At 45.1% G+C, this 19,653-nt stretch overlaps 1 protein-coding gene across 4 annotated transcripts in view; it reads right to left on the bottom strand.

Moving 5' to 3' along the window:
• Nucleotides 1-19,653, bottom strand: part of TET3 (tet methylcytosine dioxygenase 3) — a 98,765-nt gene that overhangs the window by 8,086 nt on the left and 71,026 nt on the right. For all 4 annotated transcript variants that reach the window (XM_079111505.1, XM_079111507.1, XM_079111506.1 and 1 more), the window contains 6 exons: nucleotides 13,698-13,791; nucleotides 8,170-8,378; nucleotides 6,793-6,943; nucleotides 5,032-5,121; nucleotides 4,374-4,511; nucleotides 178-514 (listed from right to left, as the gene is read on the bottom strand). In XM_079111505.1, coding sequence (XP_078967631.1) covers nucleotides 178-514; nucleotides 4,374-4,511; nucleotides 5,032-5,121; nucleotides 6,793-6,943; nucleotides 8,170-8,378; nucleotides 13,698-13,791 — 1,019 coding nt within the window. The remainder of the gene's footprint in view (nucleotides 1-177; nucleotides 515-4,373; nucleotides 4,512-5,031; nucleotides 5,122-6,792; nucleotides 6,944-8,169; nucleotides 8,379-13,697; nucleotides 13,792-19,653) is intronic.

Genomic DNA, 19,653 nt, shown 5'->3' with positions numbered 1-19,653 from the left:
CCCTCGCTGCACTTACCCCGCCAGGAGCCTCCATCAGGTAACTCTCCTACTGACACAACTAAGCAGAGGCCCCAAGACTTTCTATCCAGCTGCTAGTGTGATGCAGGCATGGGGGTGGAGGGTGAGCCCCTCCAGGAAGGGGCCTAGGCCAGCCCTGACAGTGCCCTCTCCACACACCTGTGTCAGTGGGAACCCCGGCCAGCTCCAGGGCCTCTTGCTTGATCTTCTCAGGGGTGCTCAGCTTCTCCTTCTGAATCTTCTTCTTTTCAGCTGCTGCCCTCCTGGCTTCCAGTTGCCGTTGTCGACAAGACTTGGCAGGCTCAGGTAGGCGCCGGACCTCACGGGGGAAGGCAGTGAGCACCTGAATGGCCCCGCTGCCCACCTTGGCATTCTGGTTCTCCTCACTGCCAAACTCATCTGTGCTGGCCATCTTGTACAGGGGGAGCACGTGCAGCTGCTCGTCCTCGGGAATCTGGCCCACACAGCGATTGTCTTCCTTGGTCAGGGTACAGACCTGCCCCACACAGTGGGAGAGAAAGACAGGGGGTTGGGAACCAAGTGCTGGGGAGGGTCTAAATCTGCAAACATGAGACCACCTCCTGCCCCACACTGCCACCCATCAACCCAGCCCCACCACTCTCAGCTGCTTCCCAGAGTTTCTAAAAGCACGTTCATCTTGATTCATGGAGTAACAGTACTGACAACATTACAGTATGCGCCACAGCTTTCAAAGTGGGTCTGCTCATGTCACCTCGCATGCCCCTGATGTGGTGCAGGGTCAATGCTGGCAAAGGGCTGGGCCAGGAACAAGAAAACTGCTTTGCCCTGCGCCCAGCGTTGCTGCCACTGCACCTGGCTGAGCCTGGACCTTCCTTTCCCTGTTCTGAACACGCAAGTTCCTTTTACTCTTGAGATAATTCTCCTTTTTGTTAAAAACTATGTTCTGGTTGTACAAAATTTAGGAAAGAAAAAAAAAAACTATCTCCACAATCCCATTACTCAGACAATCATTGCAAACACTTGGGTCATCTGTGCATACATATGCACACGATTACTTGTGGTACTAGGGATACACTGTGCATTAACAAGTCCATTTCTTCTTAACACAGTATGAATATTTTCTTATACATTAAACATTCATCCCAGTATGATTTAAGAACTACATATGATTATGGTACCAGTGTTAGTTACTTAACTAATACCTCATTATAAAACATTTCAACTCGTTTCCAATTTTTCCCTACCATAACACTATGTGCTTCTAAATTTCCTTTAACTATTCTCTAGGATACTTAATTCCTTAGACTAAATGCTGTGAAGCACACCAGTCACATAGAGCCAAAATGCCTTCAGAAATAACTGTTTTTCACTCATACCAGCAGAATGTGAGTTTCCATTTTTTTGCACATTTTTGCTGATAATTTTGTCATTAATCTCTTTAAAAACATTTTGCTCATTAAAATGTATCTTCTTGTTGGTTTACATTTCCCAACCAGCCTTACTTTTTTTCAAGTTTATTCTCTCCTCTTGTATTTTCTTATTTTTTATTTCTTTCTCTGTATTCTTGATGCTGGTATTTGAGGCCTTGACCCTGGAGATCTGGCCCCTCCCAGAACTAGCTAATTCCTAGAGATAGCACATGACTCCCTGAGAATTGAGCCTTTGATACAGAACCAAACAATCCAGAGCCCACATCTCCCAACCACCTCCTTCATCAAGCTCACACAGCAAGCCGATATTCTCCCTACTCTAACTCACCCCACGGCTAGGTCCCAAGCAGTTGTGGACCACCTCCATAACCCAAAGCCTGCTAAAATTATCCAAACCTGAACAACTCCACATACCTTACTCGGCCTTGCCATTCCTTCCTGTGGAAACTACAATAAAGGCTCTGGCCAAATTTTTGCAGCTCCCCTGCCTCCTGACTGACCCTGATCTGCCTTGCCCCCACCTCCACCCCATGGTGTGCCATGCCTCCTGTCTCTAGGGATCTGTATGAACTTCTTCCTTGAGGACAGTTATTTCATGTGTCTTATGATACCTAATTAAAACAAATTTTTACAACTCTATAGAATTGTATTAGACCTTTTGCCAATTTTTATTCGTTTATAGTCCTCTTTTTTTAAAAAAAAATTTTAGTTGTAGGTAGACAATGCCTTTATTTATTTTCATGTGGTGCTGAGGATTGAACTCCGTGCCTCACACGTGCTAGGCAAGTGCTCTACCACTGAGCTACAACTGAACCCCATATAGTCACCTCTGTACATTCATGTTATTCATTCCTTTATCACAAATACTACTGCAGTTGAGCTCTGTGAACTGTTACCCACTGTGAGCATCTGATGACCATCCAGAAGCTGCATGTGTGTGTGCATGTGTAGCTAGACACACTTTGACACAAATGAGCACATGTTATCTATTCCTGTTCTAGGACCTACTTTTATTTTTTGAACCCAGGGGTGCTCCACCTCTAAGCTACACCCCCGTCATTTTTTATTTTGAGACAGGGTCTTGCTAAGTTGCTGAGGATCTCACAAAGTTGCCGAGGCTGGCCTCAAACTTGTGATCCTCCTGTGCCTCAGCCTCCCAAGTTACTAGGATGACCATCATGCTCAACTACGCCTGGCAGGACCTATTTTTCTTAACTGGAAAGATAATTCCAGTTATCCATTTTGCATTGGCCTTTCATTTTGATTATGGTGCTTTATTTATTGAACGGAAACTTCATTTTTCGGGGTCAGCTTTATGAATCCTTTCATTCTGACTTCCTCCTTTGGCTTCGTGCTCTAGCTTAACTCAATGTTATAAACACGACAGAGGTAAAATGGAAGGGTGAGATATGACAGAAATTTTGCTTCTATTTCTAACACATAAAAGGCACTTAACAAAATGTCAAAAGATATGGCAATCCTAATTTTAAAAATAAGCAGTAAAGGACATAAATGGAATATTCACAAAGCTGAAATGGGCAAGAAAAACAACTTCTTTAGTATAAGGGACACAAATTAAAGTAAGACTCTATGTTGGCCACTGGAGGAAATGATGACTAAAAAGACTGACACAGTCCAGTGTTGCCAGTAGGCAGAACAGATGCTCCCCAACCCTATACATGTAAATGTTCTAGCCTGGGGACATCAAAGAAACTACCACGTGGTGGCACAAAGCTGCATGAGGCTGGGTCTGCCTCGTGGCTTATAGATGAGAAACTGAAAGTGCCCACTTCCCTCCACAGGGGCTGGTTAAATAAATGGCATCAGAGCCATACACACAGCCTCAGCAAGCATGGATATAAATCCATCTCCACTGACACAAAGTTGGAGTTATCCTTGAGTTAGGATCAGCAAGTCACAGAAGAGGATGGAGAGATCTCAACCAGAAACCCTCACATGAGGGCGTAGACTGGTGCCTGCCCCATTTTGCTTTTCAGTCTTGGGCACAGAGACAGGAGACAGGGTGGAGGAATAAAATCCTGGGATGGGGCCGCCAGTCCTCAAAGGCCAAGAAGTACAGTCAGAATCTGGGAGCTCTCTTGCCTCTTCCACAGCCGCCCAGGAGCCCTGCCTGCATAGGATCTGGTTAAAGAGCAGAGCAGAGCACAGCACTGGCGTCATCCCTTTGAGGGGGATTCCACACCCGCGCCTCTTCCCTTCTTCATCCACAAATGCGCCCCTGGAGATCCAGTTGGCCCAGAGCTCTGCGAGTACCATCCCTGCAAATCCACCTCTTTCCTGCCTGCTCCTTCTACACATTTAGTAGATATCTCAAAACAAATTCTTTCATTTTTTTTTTTTTTTTTTTTTTTTTTTACCCCAAATCTGATCTTCTCCTGTTATTCTCCTTCTCGGAAAATGGCACCAATATACTCCCAGTTGTTCAAACATCTCCTGTCCCTTTGTCTCTCACACTACTTACTTCTACCCCAGCCTCTACTGCTATGGGACAGAGTATCACATACTTGGGAGGAGACTTCGTCCATTTTATTCCCCACAACATAGGCAGTGCTTGGGAACACAGCTGATACTCAATAAACAATTGCTTAATTAATGAATTGAGGATTTATTTGGATTTAAATCCAAGTGTCCACAGAGACCTGGAATCACATTCTAGATGACCAGGGATTCCAGGTGTGCAAGGTACTGTATCCCACAGCATCCACCTGAGACACAGAGCCTGCACCAACCTGCCTATCATTACAGAATTTCTCTGAGAAGCAGCAGGAGCAGGTAGTCTGGCCAGACATCACCCAGAATTTTGAGAATACTGCCTCCTTGTCCCTCTAGACCCTGGGCCCACTTTCTGCACAGACAACAGGTGGGCTTCCCTCCCAGGACTGCTCTGCAGGTGAGACTGCCACAGAACACAGGCTTCCTTACCACAGTGCACCCGTTGTAGAGGTTATGCTGGTCCTTGTGGGCGTGGGCACAGAAGTCCATGCAGGCTGTGACCCCCGAGAAGGGCCGCCCTTCCTTCAGCCCCAGGCGGCAGTCGATCGCTATTTCCTCATTGGTAACCTGTGTGAATGTCAAGGACAGAGCTGCTCATGGGACCAGAAGTGAGATCCTGATTCCGCACCTGAGGAGCCAGGCTTAGAGGAATGGAGGTTAAGGATCATAGCTGGCTTCAACTTGGACTGGTGAGAGGCCCTAGTTCCCAAAAGTTACTTTCCAATTACTGAATGGTTCCCTCCTGGGTTATCTCCAGCACCGCACCTCGCCTGGGAGATGCAGGTTCCAGGGAGAGCTCAGGCCTCAGTGAGTTTCCTTCCTCAGCAGTGGAAACCAGACCAGAGGAGGCAGAGGACAACTTGGGAGAGGGGACAAAGACTAGGGGTTCTGTAGAGATGGTGTGTGATGCAGTTAGCTTGGTATAAAAAGGATTTGTTAAAGAACTACATCGCCTCTTTACTTCTGGGCTGGGCTCTTTAAGTAAGAGCACAAAGGAGTCCACACTCCCACTTCATAACTTTGGGGAGCCCAGGGGTTGGGGGAAGATGTGGATGGTGTGTGGGCAGAAAGGCCCAGGTCCCAGTACCTGGTTCTGATAGGCCTGAGGGGCCAGCCGCTTGTACAGAGGAGCGACTTCAGTGGCCAGGTCCTGGAAACTCTTCCGGAGCACTTCTTCCTATGGAAAGAAAAACAGTCAGAGCGGCCCTGCAGGGCAAACTGCATGCTGGGAATGCACCTCCATCCAGAACCACAGCCAGGTGTATAGGCAAAGTGGGAAGTCAGGTACAAGCACAGTTTTATTGTATTCCTTCTGCCCTGTCCACTTTAAAGTTGGGGGCACTGAGGCTCACCAAGAAAAGCCACTACCAGAAGATCATCTTGACTACTATGCTACTGACCAGTTCAACCCAGGACACACAGTACAGGTTCTTGCTTTTAGTGCTGAACACCCTGAAGGTATGGTACCACGGGCATAAAAAAACTGAGAGCAACAGATATGGCTCCTTTTACTCATGTTGGAGACAGGAAGGCAGAGGAGACAGGATTCTGTGCTAGAAAATCCATGGCCAGCCTGGCCCAGAGTCTGTCATGAGCCAGATGCTCAGATGAATTCCAAAGTTCAGGCTGCTAAATCCATACCACCTAATTACAAATTTACTCCCTCAGGTGAACTAGCCACATTTCAAATGCCCAGCAGCTACTACCCTCTAATCAGAGAAAGTTCCCCTAGACGGTACCACTTTAGACAAGGCCATGGTCACCTGCATTTACAGATGTCCATAGCCCTCTCTCTGGCCCTCATAGAGTAGCAAGCCAGGCTGTAAGGGGCTTCTATGAGGCCTTGAGCATAGGCACAAAGAGTTTATGAAGAAGTAGGAAGAAGAGGGAAGAGAAAAAGAAGCAAACACACGGGGTTAGAAATGGAAATCAAGAGCAATGGCTCAGTTCTCTATCCAGTGGGATGGACAAAGCCTGGTGACCTCCCTGGCTGCTGTCCAGACACTGCCACCAATATAGTGGGCCTGAAGCCAGTGCAACATTGAGGTGAGTCCCATGAGATCTGGGGAAACAGGCTGAGGACCAAACCTTGTCTTCATCATGAGCCAGAAGACCTTCGACAAGGCCTTTGCCTCTCTGTAAAGTGAGGTAACAGTGCCTAGATTTACTGGGGGGCCTGAAATTAACTGAGATACCTGTGAGAAGCTCAGCGCAATATCCAGCAAATAATAAGTGCACAGGAAATGAAGGCTGACAGCACGGGGGAAGTATTTCAAGAGACTGACCCAGTCTTTCCAGTCCTGGGAACTCTTAGGTCTTGGTGGCCCTGAGGCTCCTCCATTGACCAATAACACCATTGGCTGCTTCAGAGGAAGGGCATATCCCATCTTAAAAGTCTAGTGCCAAATTAAACTATGATAAGCTAACAGGACAGTCTGAGAGACAGGTTTTGGGAAGGGGGAACATCCTGAATTTGAAAATGCTTCCTTTTGCTCATAATGCATTTAAACTCTGCCTTTTGCTTCTTTTTGTTGGAAGTAGGAAAACACAAGTTCACATGGTATACAGAGGTGGATGGATGTCCCTACTCTGTGGGAAAGGGGAAAGCCCCTCTGGCATGGAAGCATGAGAGCTGGAAGGTTAAGACTGGGATCAGGATGCTATGCCTGGATTCCAACAGAGTGACTCAGTACCCTCGGGCTCAGACACTCAGGCAAGAGGGAGGGAAGGTGGAGGCGAAGTGTTGGCAAGCCCAGAAGGCTTAAGCCTGCTTTGTTGGGGTACACCAGTCCTACCTCCCAGGGGAGAAAGGGAAGGATCCCTGTGCTCCCCACACAACTCTGCTCACCTCCTTGGGATTGTCCCCTGCCAGGCGAAACTTTCGAGGTGTCTTGCTCCGGGCATATTTGCAGCCATTGAAGTACATGCTCCAGGAACAGCCGAAGGAGAAGGAGGCACCACAGGTGTTAGGGTCTTTGCCTTGGCAAGCGCAGGTCCGGCTGCAACATATATCACAAAGTAGGCATATTGATAAAATACCAATTTGTTCTGGAATCTTTTTCCTCCCATAAGTCCCTGCTGAGGCCTGGCATCTACCAGCCTCCAAGTGACTTAGGCTCATCCTTCCCTGCCCAAGTCCTTTCTCAAATTTCTTTGAGCAGATGACCAGTTCTCAGCAACCTTCTGTGCCCCATCTGAGAGTAAAGAGCTAACCCAGTCTGATGTTGAGAGAGGCAAGTGCGTTAAGAAAGGGATGAATTAGTAAAAGCCCAGTAAGGTTTATACTTTGCTTTAACTCTAATATTCTGACCAGCTCCAGTGCAGGCCTCCACGTAGGGAATGATGTGGACCCCAAGGCTGGAACATGCCTGCTTCCTGCAGCCCAGCTGAAAGTTCTTGAAACTAAAGAATGCTGACATAAAAATTCAACACAATCAATTAACCTGGAAACAACCCTAGTGCCCCTCAACTGGGGAATGGATAAACAAACACTGATCCATCCACACAGTGGAAGACCCCTAAGTGAAAGAAAGAAGAAAGTCACTGACACATATCAACTGCACAAGCCTCAAAAACACCATGCTCAGTGCATAGCCAGGCTCAATGGGCTGCACTCTGTATGATCTCGCTAGGTGACATTCCCACAAAGGCAAACCTGCAGAGGCAAGAAACAAGACTGGTGGTTGCTAAGGGCTGGGGAAAGGGCTGCTGATAAAGGGGAGTTTTATCAGCACAGAGACTTTGGGGAGGTGATGGAACTGATTTCTGTCTTGATTATGGTGATGGCAGCTGCATGACTATAAATATTTGTCAAAATCTCCCAATTATATACCTGAAAGGATGAATCTTACTGAAAATAACTATGCCTCAATAAAAAAAAAAAAAAAAAAAATGAGGAAATTCAAAACAAAAGCAGGTTTTGTAAGATATGTATGTTTGTGGGACACATACTTTCTCCACCCTTGTTAATACCATTAGAGCCGCAGCGCTGACCTGGAGCTGAGCCAAGCAACAGCCTTCCCAGAGCCAGGTCAGCACCCAGGCCAGGATCTGTGGGGAGACACTCCTCAACCCTGGTCCCAACACTGTAGGACAAACAGCACCCAGAGAGGGTGCAAGCTTGCCTAGGGTTGCCCAGAATCCCTGCACCTACTGCCCTGAGTCCTGTGGGAGACCCTGGCACCCCTGTGCCTGCCTCCTGACCCCCCAACCCCTCAACACATACTCATCATTGAGGCCACATCTCCGGCTGGTGGGATTCCCATACTTCCGAAGAGTGTCAGTAAGCTCCTGGTACAGGGTGTCTCCGAGGCTGCGGGGGATGCCCTCCCAGGCCAGGATGAGGATGACAATCACAGCATTCTGACAGTGGTGGCCCGCCCGGTGCCGCACCAGGCAGAGCAGCTTCTCTTCCAGCGTATGCCTGCGGATCACCTGTGGGGATGTAGGGCCACACTGTAAACTGTGGGAGCCACACCCTCTACACAGTGCCACAAATCCTTCACTGCCACACAGGATGTGGGTCTTTAGGGTGTTGACCCATGAGTGTCACAACGTGGCAAGAGCAACCCCACAGGCAAAAAGATGGTTACAATCAGGAAATAAACCACACACAAAAAACATTTAAGAGTGAAATGAAGAATAATCACTACAGTGTCTCAGACTTTGCAGTTTAAGATACTGATGACTTACATAGGCTTTGAAGTAAAGATGCATAGATAAAATTCTAAGCCAGAGTACAGTCAGAGATTTTTACACTGTCCTAAAACATTTATAGTGAAAATACAGCATACCTGTGTTTTAAGTTAAAAGCAAGGAGCTTGGGTGCTATGGAAAACAGATCACAGTTCCTTAAAAAGCTACAAATAGAATTAACACATGATCCAGCAAAGCTATGCCTTGGACTATACACTAGGGAATCGGGACAGGAACTCAGGCAGATCATGTACATAAAATGATTACAGCAGCATGACAACAGCTGAAGGTGGAAACGACTCAAATCTATCAGCAGATGGATGCACGGATAAATTATGGTTATATGTACAATATTATTCTATTATACATTCATATTATATATTCATATTATATTATTCAGCTATAAAAAGGAATGAAATTCTGACACCTGCTACAAACACAGATGAACCCTTAAAACATTCAGCTAAGTGAAAAAAGCCAGACACCAGAGGATGAATTTTGTATGACTCTGCTAATATAAGGTGACTAGAATAGACAGATTCAGAGAGACAGAAAGCAGATTAGAGGTTATCAGGGACTGGAGAAGGGGGAATGGGGAGGAAATTGGGGAGAATACCCAAAACAAGCTGTTAAAATATTAAAAAGCAAGGGCCCTAGGCATCACACTACTCTGTAGCTCAGGATTCAGTTGTTTCTCATCCAGGTTTTCATGTCCTCCCTCCCCACACAGAAAGATGCATCAGGTCAAAGCATCCTGGGAGCTGGGGAACAGGGTAGGGTGGCTGAATCTCCCCAAAGGGTCCCAAGCAGTTCTGTGATGAGATACAGGTAGAGGGCCTGTGAACAGGGGTGGGATGGAGGCAGACAGGGAAGAGCCAAGTGGCACTGATGTAACAGAAGCAAAAATACACATGGCTCTGAAGTATAGCAGCAGGGAGGGAAATAAGCAAAGGAGTGGATTCCAGAGACGTTGGAGAGAAAAGCAATTTGGGACTACGGAGGCTGACAGGGAAGCATTCAAGTGACTTCCAACTTTTGTGGCTTAGGAGGCTGGGCGTGGAGGTGCTAAATGGCATGTCAACTGGGAGTTCACGGAGGTTGAGCTACTTGGGAAGATCCCAGGGGCTATTTCCACCAAGTCTCAACAGAGTGAGTCTGGAGGTCAGATGTCTGGGCTGCAGAGACATGGTCACAAGCATGCCCAGGCAGGAGATGCAGAAAGGGATAGCCAGGCAGATAACACCAACAAGGAAAGTGGGCCTGATGCAAGGCCAGCGAGTGATGTGGACCACGGCAATGTAAAGGCGTCTGCCTATTAAAGGGGGAAGCCAGGCCTCAGCCCTATCAGCTGCCTGCAGTTGGGGGATGCCAGCCTAGCACAGTCAATTCTTTTGATTTATCAGAGGAAAAAAGTATAAATTCACAATTTTATGTGATTTTAAAAACGTGGACACCACATTCAACTTTTTTGTCATGGTAAAATATACAACAACTTTTCCATTTTAAATGTACATTTCAGTGGAATTGGGTACATCCAAATCATCACCATCTCTAGAACTTTTTCACCTTGCAAAACCTAAACTATTCAAACAATAACTCCTGGTTCTTCCCTCCTGACAGATCCCACTAAGCACTACTCCACTTTAAGTCTCTATGAATTTGACTCCTCTAGGTATCTCATGTGAGTGAAACCAAGTAAAATCTGTCCTTTTGTGACCAACTTGTTTCACTAAAGTATAACTCCTCAAGGTTCATCCATGTTGCAGCATGTGTCACAATTTCCTTCAAACTTTTAAGGGATACTTTGCATGCTGATCAAAATACATCTCTGGCTGGTTCTTGCTTTGGGGCAAGGCAATAATGGTGCCTTGCTACTGAAGCACCAATTGTATTTTTTTTTTTTAAGTTGTATTTTGGAAACCAGGAACACATGAATAAGACACTAAGTCATACTGTGCTAGAACTTCCTGTGTAGTTGCCTGGCTTTCTGCAGAATGAGCTGAGCATATCATGGATATCAATACACATCTGTGGAAACTAACATGACAAATGGTCCCTGTGACTAGGATTTGTGAGGCACTATGGTCAACCTCTGCTCACTGCCTGGGGCACCACACAGGCTACCACATTCATGGGTCCTACACTCAGAGCACACAGGAAGATCCAAGCAGCCAAAGCTGTGATGAGGCTGCGTCATTCTGGTTCCCACAGTGGCAAACACTCAAATGTGTTAGCACAAGTAGACAGCTCTCCCTGGCCACATCCTCACAGGTCTATGGTTATGGCCAAAAAAATTAAGAGAGTAAAAAACAGGAGCTGCTTACTGCCCACAGTCCTAGGAAGAAACCCAGCAGGAAGAGGTGCACGAAAATGTAAAAGTTAAAGGTGATTGAAAGGCATGAACACACAAACACCAAGCACTGTACTGTTGGTGGTTCACACTCTGTGAAAGCATCATGAATGTCTCACCCCATTTCTGGGGAGGTATTCCCTGAGCACTGAACCAAGAGTTCTTGGCTTCATCCTCTACAGTTTCCCGAGTCAGTCTGCTCCACCATGCCCTGATGGGCCTTCTGATACCTGCCTTCTGATCTCTGCTACCTTTATCTTGCCCAACAGCATCTCTGTGGTTTTTCTATCTCTGTGTGTCTGCTGTCCTCACTGTGTGCTTGTGTTTATTCTGAGCCTTTAACTGCTCCCTGGGCACTCCCTCATTCTCATGTTTGGCATCTTCCATATTTGGTACAGGCCATCTCAAAATCAGCTGTTGGGCATTCTAACACATGCCTATAATCGCAGGGACTCGAGAGGTTGGGGCAGAAGGTTTGCAAGTTCCAGACCAGCCTAGGCAATTTAGCGAGATTCTGTCTCAAAATAAATAATAAGCAGGGTGTGGTGGCACATCCCTGAAATCCTAGCAACTTGGGAGACAGAGGCAGGAGGATTGTAGGTTTGAAGCCAGCCTCAGGAACTTAGTGAGGCTATAAACAACCTAGTGAGACTCTGTATCAAAATAAAAAATAAAAAAAGGTTGGATTCAATTCCTGGAACCAAAAAACCAAAAAAAAAAAAAAAAAAAAAAACCTCACAAAAAAACAAATCCTTATTAAAAAGGGCTGGGATGTAGCTCAGTGGTAGACAGCCCCGAGTTCAGTTCCTAGTACTGCGAAAATAGAATAAAACAAAAGAACAAGATCAGATAGGGCTCCCTGGATTGACCTATTGTGTTCTCAAATCCTTCAACACATTTTCTGTGCACTCATGATGTGCCTAACACCCACATGCTATGCTTTCTCCATAAGAAAAAGATTTCTTTCTCTTTTTCTTCACTCAATGGATGGGAACTTCCCCACCTGGACACGGTCACTATGTATTCCCTATGCTGTCCACCAGGGCTTAGGGATCTCTGTGAGGATCATTGTACTGAGGATGGAGTTCTTCCCCTCCTCCCTTCTGCTTCCCTCTTACAACAAAGAAGCTCTTCCTAACCCTCGGCAGAGCCACACAAGCCTGGTCACTCTACCATCCGTTCCAGGCTCTAGAAGTCCACATTCTCTCCTTCAAGGTTATCACATAGTCAGCTGTCCCTCTTTAAGATGCCAACTTTTTGAAGCTGGAAAAGTCCCTCCTTTTACCTGTGCCCTGAGGTTTTTCTCCCCAAAATGCTGGAATTCCTCAACAATCAGCTGAATTATCAGGAGAAAGGTGCAGCTGTCACTCTATGGCAGATGTAATTTCATGGATGGATTTTACGGAAAGAGAACCTTCACCTTGGACCAGCCACATCAGACCTCCCACTGCAATGACCATCTCTCACAGGGGTTGGGCCAGCACATTTATTATGCCTGCGAATGTGCTAAGTAGTTTCAGATTATTTTGTTGTATATATTTCTACCACAGTGACTAAAAACTGCTAAAAGTAGGTATGTGGTAGGTGAAGTTCGGACACCTTTGATTTTCATTAAATGCAAAGATGCAGGGGCCTGGGGTACACAACAGTTACAACAAGCATGTGTGCAGATGAACAAATGCTGACCAAGGTCAGTCTACCAACCTCCCTCCGTCAGTCATGTGTTATCCACCCAGCCTTTCTGCCTTTGACTACCTGACCCTCCTCCCTGGGAATGCTCCTACCCACTCCCCAGTTCGTTAAACGTGGACCAATAATCCATGGCCTCGTGCATATGTACCTTCCTGGGACAATCTAGTCTGAACATTCCTTTTGCCACTCTAGGTCCTTGTCCCTGAACTCCTGCAGCATCATACCTGCCTCTATTAAACCTCTTATTGTTCACGTCTCCATGACTTTATTTTGCTGTCTCTAAAGCACAAACTGCTTCAACATAAAGACTGAGCATCTTTCACGTGTACCCTCACCGAGCCCCCAGCTGAGCTCACAGGTACTAGCAGAGTCTCGCTGTGGCTCCTGGGCTCTCATTCTACAGAAATGTATGCTCTGCTACTACCATATCTCCCTGTGGATCACCAAGCTAGGCCAAGAGAATTTTGCTTTGGTTAATTGGGGTCTCATTCTACCTGCTGAGACACCCAGGCTTCTGGGAGGAATGGCAGCTCAGAAGCCAGGCAGGTGTAAGGTTGGTCACAACCCTGCTCAGGGGTCCAGGCTTGTCCCTCAGGTTGGGTCACAGCAGGCCAGTCTTCAGTTTCCTCCCTGGCTTTCAGGCAGGAGATAGGAGACAAGAGTATTGGCCACTCCAGGGCACAGGAATCCAAGAGACCTCAGCGGGACCCAGCATTGGGTAATGACATTTCCAGCTCTCCTTTTCCTAACCTGCAGCCCTGAACCAGAGACCATATGACCTAAGGGGAATGATTACCAGTTCCCAGATAGCCTGGGATGCCAGGGGCTCGCACTTAGATAACATGAAGACAAATGGCTGATGCTGGAGGAAAATGACCCTAACCATTGGCTCCAGAGTTCCCTGGAGGGTTAACATGTCTGTTTCTTACACTCCCTGCCCAGACCTGCAAACTGCTCTGCTAGTTGAGGGGGTGAGGAAAGAAGGAACAGCTTGGCTGTGAGGACTCAACACTCACCCACTTAGCAATGGGGCAGCCTCGAGAGCTCTTCCCCTCCTTCCCCGTGTAGATGACCTTCTCGATCCGGATGGCTTTCCCCTTCTCTCCATACCTATAGAAGGAGACAGAGGCCACCATTAGCACAGTGGAATGCCAAACATCTTGTGGTAAGAAGGTAGGAGCTTCATTATGGGTTTGCAGTTACTGTGGGGACATTAGAGAGGAGAGAACAGTTATTCTGTGCTTCAAGGCTCTGAAGACACAGTGGTTACTTCCAGCTTCCCAGGCTTGGGTTCACCTGCCTCTTCTTTGCTCCTGTCCCAGGGCAGAGGAACGGTCAGGCAGAATGTCCCTGATTATTAGCCTGAGTCTCCAAGAAGGGTCTTGAAATCAAAGGCTAAACAAGGTTCCTGTATTCTGCCTTGTTAGCTTAGCCACCTGAGAGTTAGCAATTTATAAATCCAGGGCACAAAAGAAAATAAAAGGGGGAAATCTTTACTTTTCTCTTTTAGCCATCCCAGCTGACCTCTGGGAAAGTGGCCCTACCAAACACACAGATTGGTAAACACATCTGGTTCCCGCACACATCTGCTGCCCTTGTCCACGCTCAGCTCTGCAAACCTGCAGGTCCTCTGAGATCATCTAATCAACCATATCATGTTCAGAAGTGATGAGGCCACAAATGGCCCCAGAACTGAAGTGACTTGTCCAAGGCCACACAACCCTATGGGGGAAAGAGTGATTCGTGTACAGCCTGAGAGGTCAGACAGACTGGGTTTGAGTGCCAGTCCAGTCACTACCTAGACATATAATGATGGCCAATTAATGACTTCTCTAAATCTCAGTTTTCTTACTGCAAAATGGAGATGAAAATTGTTCCTACCTCCTAGGCTTGGTAAACAACGCATAGGGAGCATTATGGTGATTCATCTTACGGAACCACCTCATTTTAATAGATTTTAATTTCAGGAAAAATATATCACCTGCAGATAATAGTCACTTGTCACCTCTTCCTTTTTACTCTTGATGCCTCTATTTCAATTTCTGTCTCTCTGTACTGACCTCATTTTTTTTTTTTGTATTAGAGATTGAATCCAGGGACACTGCCACTGAGCTACCTTCCCAGCTCTTTTTAATTTTTATTTGGAGACAGGGCCTCACTAAGTCGCTTACCATCTCAAATTTGTGATCCTCCTGCCTCAGCCTCCTGAGTTGCTGGGATTACAGGTGCGCCACTGCACCTTTGCTTATTTCTCCACTTTAACAAAAATGTTTCTTGTAAGTTATCACTGAGCATGAAGCCAGCTGGTGCTGGGAGACAGACTCCTTGCTTTGAAGAGTGCTACTAAAGATCTCCTAAGAATTTTTAACTAAGAATAATTTAACTCTTATCAAATACAATTTTAACATTTAAGGAGACAGGAGATATGGCTTTTTTTTTTTTTTTCTTTGTTCAATGAACAAGTTTTTTTTTTTTTTTTTTTTTTTTCCGGGTATTGAACCCAGGGGTGCTTAACCACTGAGCACCATCCTCAGCCCTTTCTAATATTTTATTTAGAGACAGGGTCTTGCTGAGTTGCTTAGGGCCTCGCTAAGTTGCTGAGGCTGGCTTTGAACTTGTGATCCTCCTGCCTCAGCGTCCTGAGTCACTGGGATTATAGGTGTGTGCTACTGCACCTGACTGGTATGCCTTTTTTTTTTTTAATGTGGTGCTGAGGGTTGAGCTCAGTGCCTCGCACATGCTAGGCAAGTGGTCTATCACTGAGCTACAATCCCAGCCCAATTTTTAACACTGTATAAATCAAACTTTTCTTGTATTTCTGTAATGAATTCAACTTGATAAAACATTTTAATATACTATTTAATAAAGCATAATGTTATCATAGTCATTACCATTTAAAATACCACGTTTTTTTATCACCTCCCTTCAACTTCTAGGAATCACTACCTCAAACTAACCATACAAATGCAGTGTGCTGGGGCTGTGGCCCAGTGGTACAACAGTGGGTAGGAATGATCTCATTTGGTTCAATATTTCTCTATATACATATGTGTATCTTTGTAAATGCTTACAAAGATGGAAATGTAAACATCAAGCCTTTAAAAAAGTTTCCTCTGGGAAGGATAACTGCTGGAGGGTTTTTTTCACTCTGTATTTAAGACTTTTTAAGGATCTTGTTTCATTTTCATAACTTAAAAAGTTTTTTTTTTTTTTTTAGTGTTAACCAAAGGTTTCTGAGCTTCATGTTGTCTGTCTCACCTGAGGTCTAGTGATGGGGTGAGGAGTGCTTCTGATCACTACAGCATTAGAATTTGAAAGCTCTATTAGCCCCTTATAGAAATATTTGACAACAGGACACTGAGAACTCCTATAATGTGGTCTGGATCATGAGAAAAAGATCACATACTGCTGTTTTTGTTTGGCTTCTGGACAACTTTCAGTTCAACAAGCACTTATCAGGAAGCCGCCCACAAGTACAGTTCTGGATCCTCTGTGTGTCCTGGGAATCTCTGTCCAGAGAACAGTGTGAGGTGACCACACTAACCTCTCTAAGATGTAGGACTATCATGTTCCTCACAGGAGGGTGAGCTAAGGACACAGATGCTGGCTTTCCACCCAGGTCCTCCCCACTACCCTCTGTGAGAAATGCATCCTTCAGCGAGCTTTGTACTAGAGAGCAAATAAAAGGATCAAGCACTGACTGACCAGTTACATTTTAAAAAACAAACAAAAAACAGAATTGAGAGTTCCTTTGTATTTAAAGACAATCCATCAACTCTTGCTTTAGCTCTTTCTTCTTAAACATCTCACTTTCTGTCCTAGCATGGATTAGACCTTCTACTACTACATAAACACCCAGGCCCTAAACTAAGTCAGCAAGGACAGGCTGAACCTTATTTTGAAGAGTAACTAATAATCTTAGCCAATGGTTCTCCAAGTGTGGTCCCAGGACTAGCAGCATTGGCATCACCTGGCAACTTCATAGGATTGGGAAGTAGGTTTTCACATCACATCCCAGACCTGCTGGGTCAGAAACTCAGTAGAGCCAGGCAATATGTTCTTTCAAAGGCTCTCAGGAGCTTCTGATGCCTGTGTAAGTTGAAGAACCACTGCTCTAAAGCTGTATTTCTTCAGGGTCAGCTCTACCACACTAATGAGATCAGTTCCTCCAAAGCTCAGAGGACTTGCTATCACAGTGTTAGTTCTTCATTTCTAGAACAAGCATTTAATGAACTAGGCTGCAGGGAATCCCTTTCCCAGATAGGGAAAGGCTCTGGGCAACGTACCATTCTCAGATCTGAGTTTGACAACTGACTCCAATTATCTATGACAATGAGGACCTGGGTACCCAGGAGGTATGAAGCCCATAAATAAATTGAGATATTTTAGGATTTGCTTCCAACCACCTTCTCCTTTCTCCAAATCTGTACCAGAGAAACTAACAGCATCATCTCTCTCTTTCTCTCTCTCTCTTTTTTTTTTTTTTGTACTGGGGATTGAACTCAGGGGCACTTAATCATTGAGTCACATTCCCAGGCCTATTTTGTATTTCATTTAGAGGCAGGGTCTGAGAGTTGCTTAGAGCCTCACTATTGCTGAGGCTGGTTTTGAACTCTCCATCCTCCTGCCTCAGCCTCCCGAGCTGCTGGGATTACAGGTGTGTACCACTGCGCTTGGAGCATCATCTCTTTGATTTCGCCTTATTTCTCCTCTCTGACTTTGGCTGATGGTTGACAACAGAAGTTCTGTAGAGAAAGGGTAGAGGGAAAAGTCTAGAGACAGGGCTAAGACCATTCACAAACTCGACCCCCCAGCCAGGGAATTTTCACCATTCATTCATTTCCCTCTTTGTTCCAGGAAGAATCTTAATAACATGTCTCTGAGATAAAAATAACAGCTGATGAAATCAGACAGAAGTGGGTAAAGAACAGATATGTTGGTACACAAAATATAATCGGTGGGGTTTTTACATGTATTTTTGAGATGTGCCTAGAACATCTTGTCATATGAAGAATTGAAAACATTAAAAGACTCTAGGGTTATATCAAAAGGACTCAGGAGCAACCTGAACATGTTCCATGGTCAAAGGAGAGATACCACATTCCTCCTAGTAGGGGGTACAAAAATCTGGCTCTAAACTTACTAGCAGCAAACATAAAGATGGAAATGCAATCTGTTACATGATTTACAAGGTTCTTAAGATAAAAATAAACCAGTTGCTGAGGAAAAACACAAGTATTCCTGGTCTTAAGAGGAATTCCTCCCTTGGATCAGACTATGAAGAATCTACAGCTGGTTGTTTTTTTTTTTTTTTTTTTTTTTAAGAGGAAAAAATATACAAATCTCAACTTTCTCTCTTAATCCATGTTTTAAAATGTACTCTTCAATAATTAAAAGTTATTTAGGGAAATCTTATAAAAGTATTACTCCCAAACCCCTCCAAAAAGCAAATGCAAAAAACAAGCACCCATCCCAGATCAATTTGTATATTTCACTCCCCTGCAGCAAAGGATACTGTTGAGACGTCATACAAAAACCACTGGCAAATGCTGCTTATTCCAATCTAGAAACTGCAGCACACGGGCCTGTAGGCACAGGAAGCAAACGTGTACAAAACACACAGTTTTAAACCTTGATGTGCTCTTATGGGCTCAGAAGTGCCCTTCACATCAGGCTCAAATTTACAGATTGGGTCTTTGATCAAATGTTCTTCTGATCGACTTCGAATATAAATGTTTCCAAATGATGTAAGAAATGAAGAGTGACCACTGCAGATCACTGACCTCCATCCATCTCACCTTACAGTAATTCAGCTCAAAATCAAGTTCCCTACTATGTTGACAGGACTCATTGGTTCCCCTGCTCAGATAAAATCTGGTTCCCAAATCTCTGGAAATTCTAAGCCACTCAAGCCTTCCACACAACTGCTCCTATGTGTGTACCAAACATATGCTCATGTCCACGTCACCTTTGCCTTTACTTAAAATGCTCATGCTTGTCATAAAAACTGCAACGGGTGCACAAGTATACGAGGCAGACGAAGACTGCCCACCGTGTGGTGCTTTTAGCAGACACTATTTTCCATACGTCAGCTCAGTTTATCCTCACAATACTCCCACGCTGTACGTGCTTCTGTCATCATCCCTATTTTGTCATTAAGAAAACTGAATCACACAGGAGAACGACTTCCCAAGGACTCGGCAGTAAGTGGCAGGGCCAGGAGTGGACCCAAAAGAGCTCCAGCATCTGTGCTCTCAGCCAACAGGCTGTATTACTATGGTAATACAGACTGGAACTCAGTATTTACCAACTGCTGTGGACAGGTACATAGGTTTAAAGTTTCTATCTACATGAACAGCTTTTTTTTTTTTTTTTTTTAACTATTATTCTATAGTCTTGAATTTGAATTGGGAGTGTCAATATAAATTCATGATGATTTAACCCCTAGAGGATAACAAAAATTAAAACCCCACAGATACAACTTAGGTCTTTCTACTGAAATGATCTAAAAACAATGAACAAAGCAGTGGTGTGTACCTATAATCCCAGACCTTTGGGAGGCTGGAGGAGGAGGAGCACAAGCTTGAGGGTAACCTCAGCAACCTGGCAAGACCCTAGCTCAAAATAAAAAATAAAAAATAAAAAAGGCTGGGTAAGTAGCTCAGTGGTAAAGGGTCCATAGGTTCAATTCCCAGTTTTAAAAAAAAGTTTAAAAGTAAACAGAAATAAAAACTGCCCCCCCTGCAACCTCCCGCAATCCCACAGTGCTGGGGATTTGAAACCGGGCCTTGTGCATGCTAGGCAAGCGCTCTACGAGATGGGCTATATTCTCAGAACAACTTCTGAATAATTGTATGACATGAGCCTAGAACATCTTTTCATACAGAAATCAAGTGGATATCATCTATGAAGCAGTTTTGGAAAAAAAAAAAAAAAAACCAACCACCTGATTCCAGTCTTTTAGCTCTAATT

Source organism: Sciurus vulgaris (genome assembly GCF_902686455.1).
Source record: "Sciurus vulgaris genome assembly, chromosome: 14".
Lineage (NCBI taxonomy): Eukaryota > Metazoa > Chordata > Mammalia > Rodentia > Sciuridae > Sciurus > Sciurus vulgaris.
Note: the sequence above shows the minus strand (reverse complement) of the source record. Positions and strands in the feature narration are given on the sequence as shown.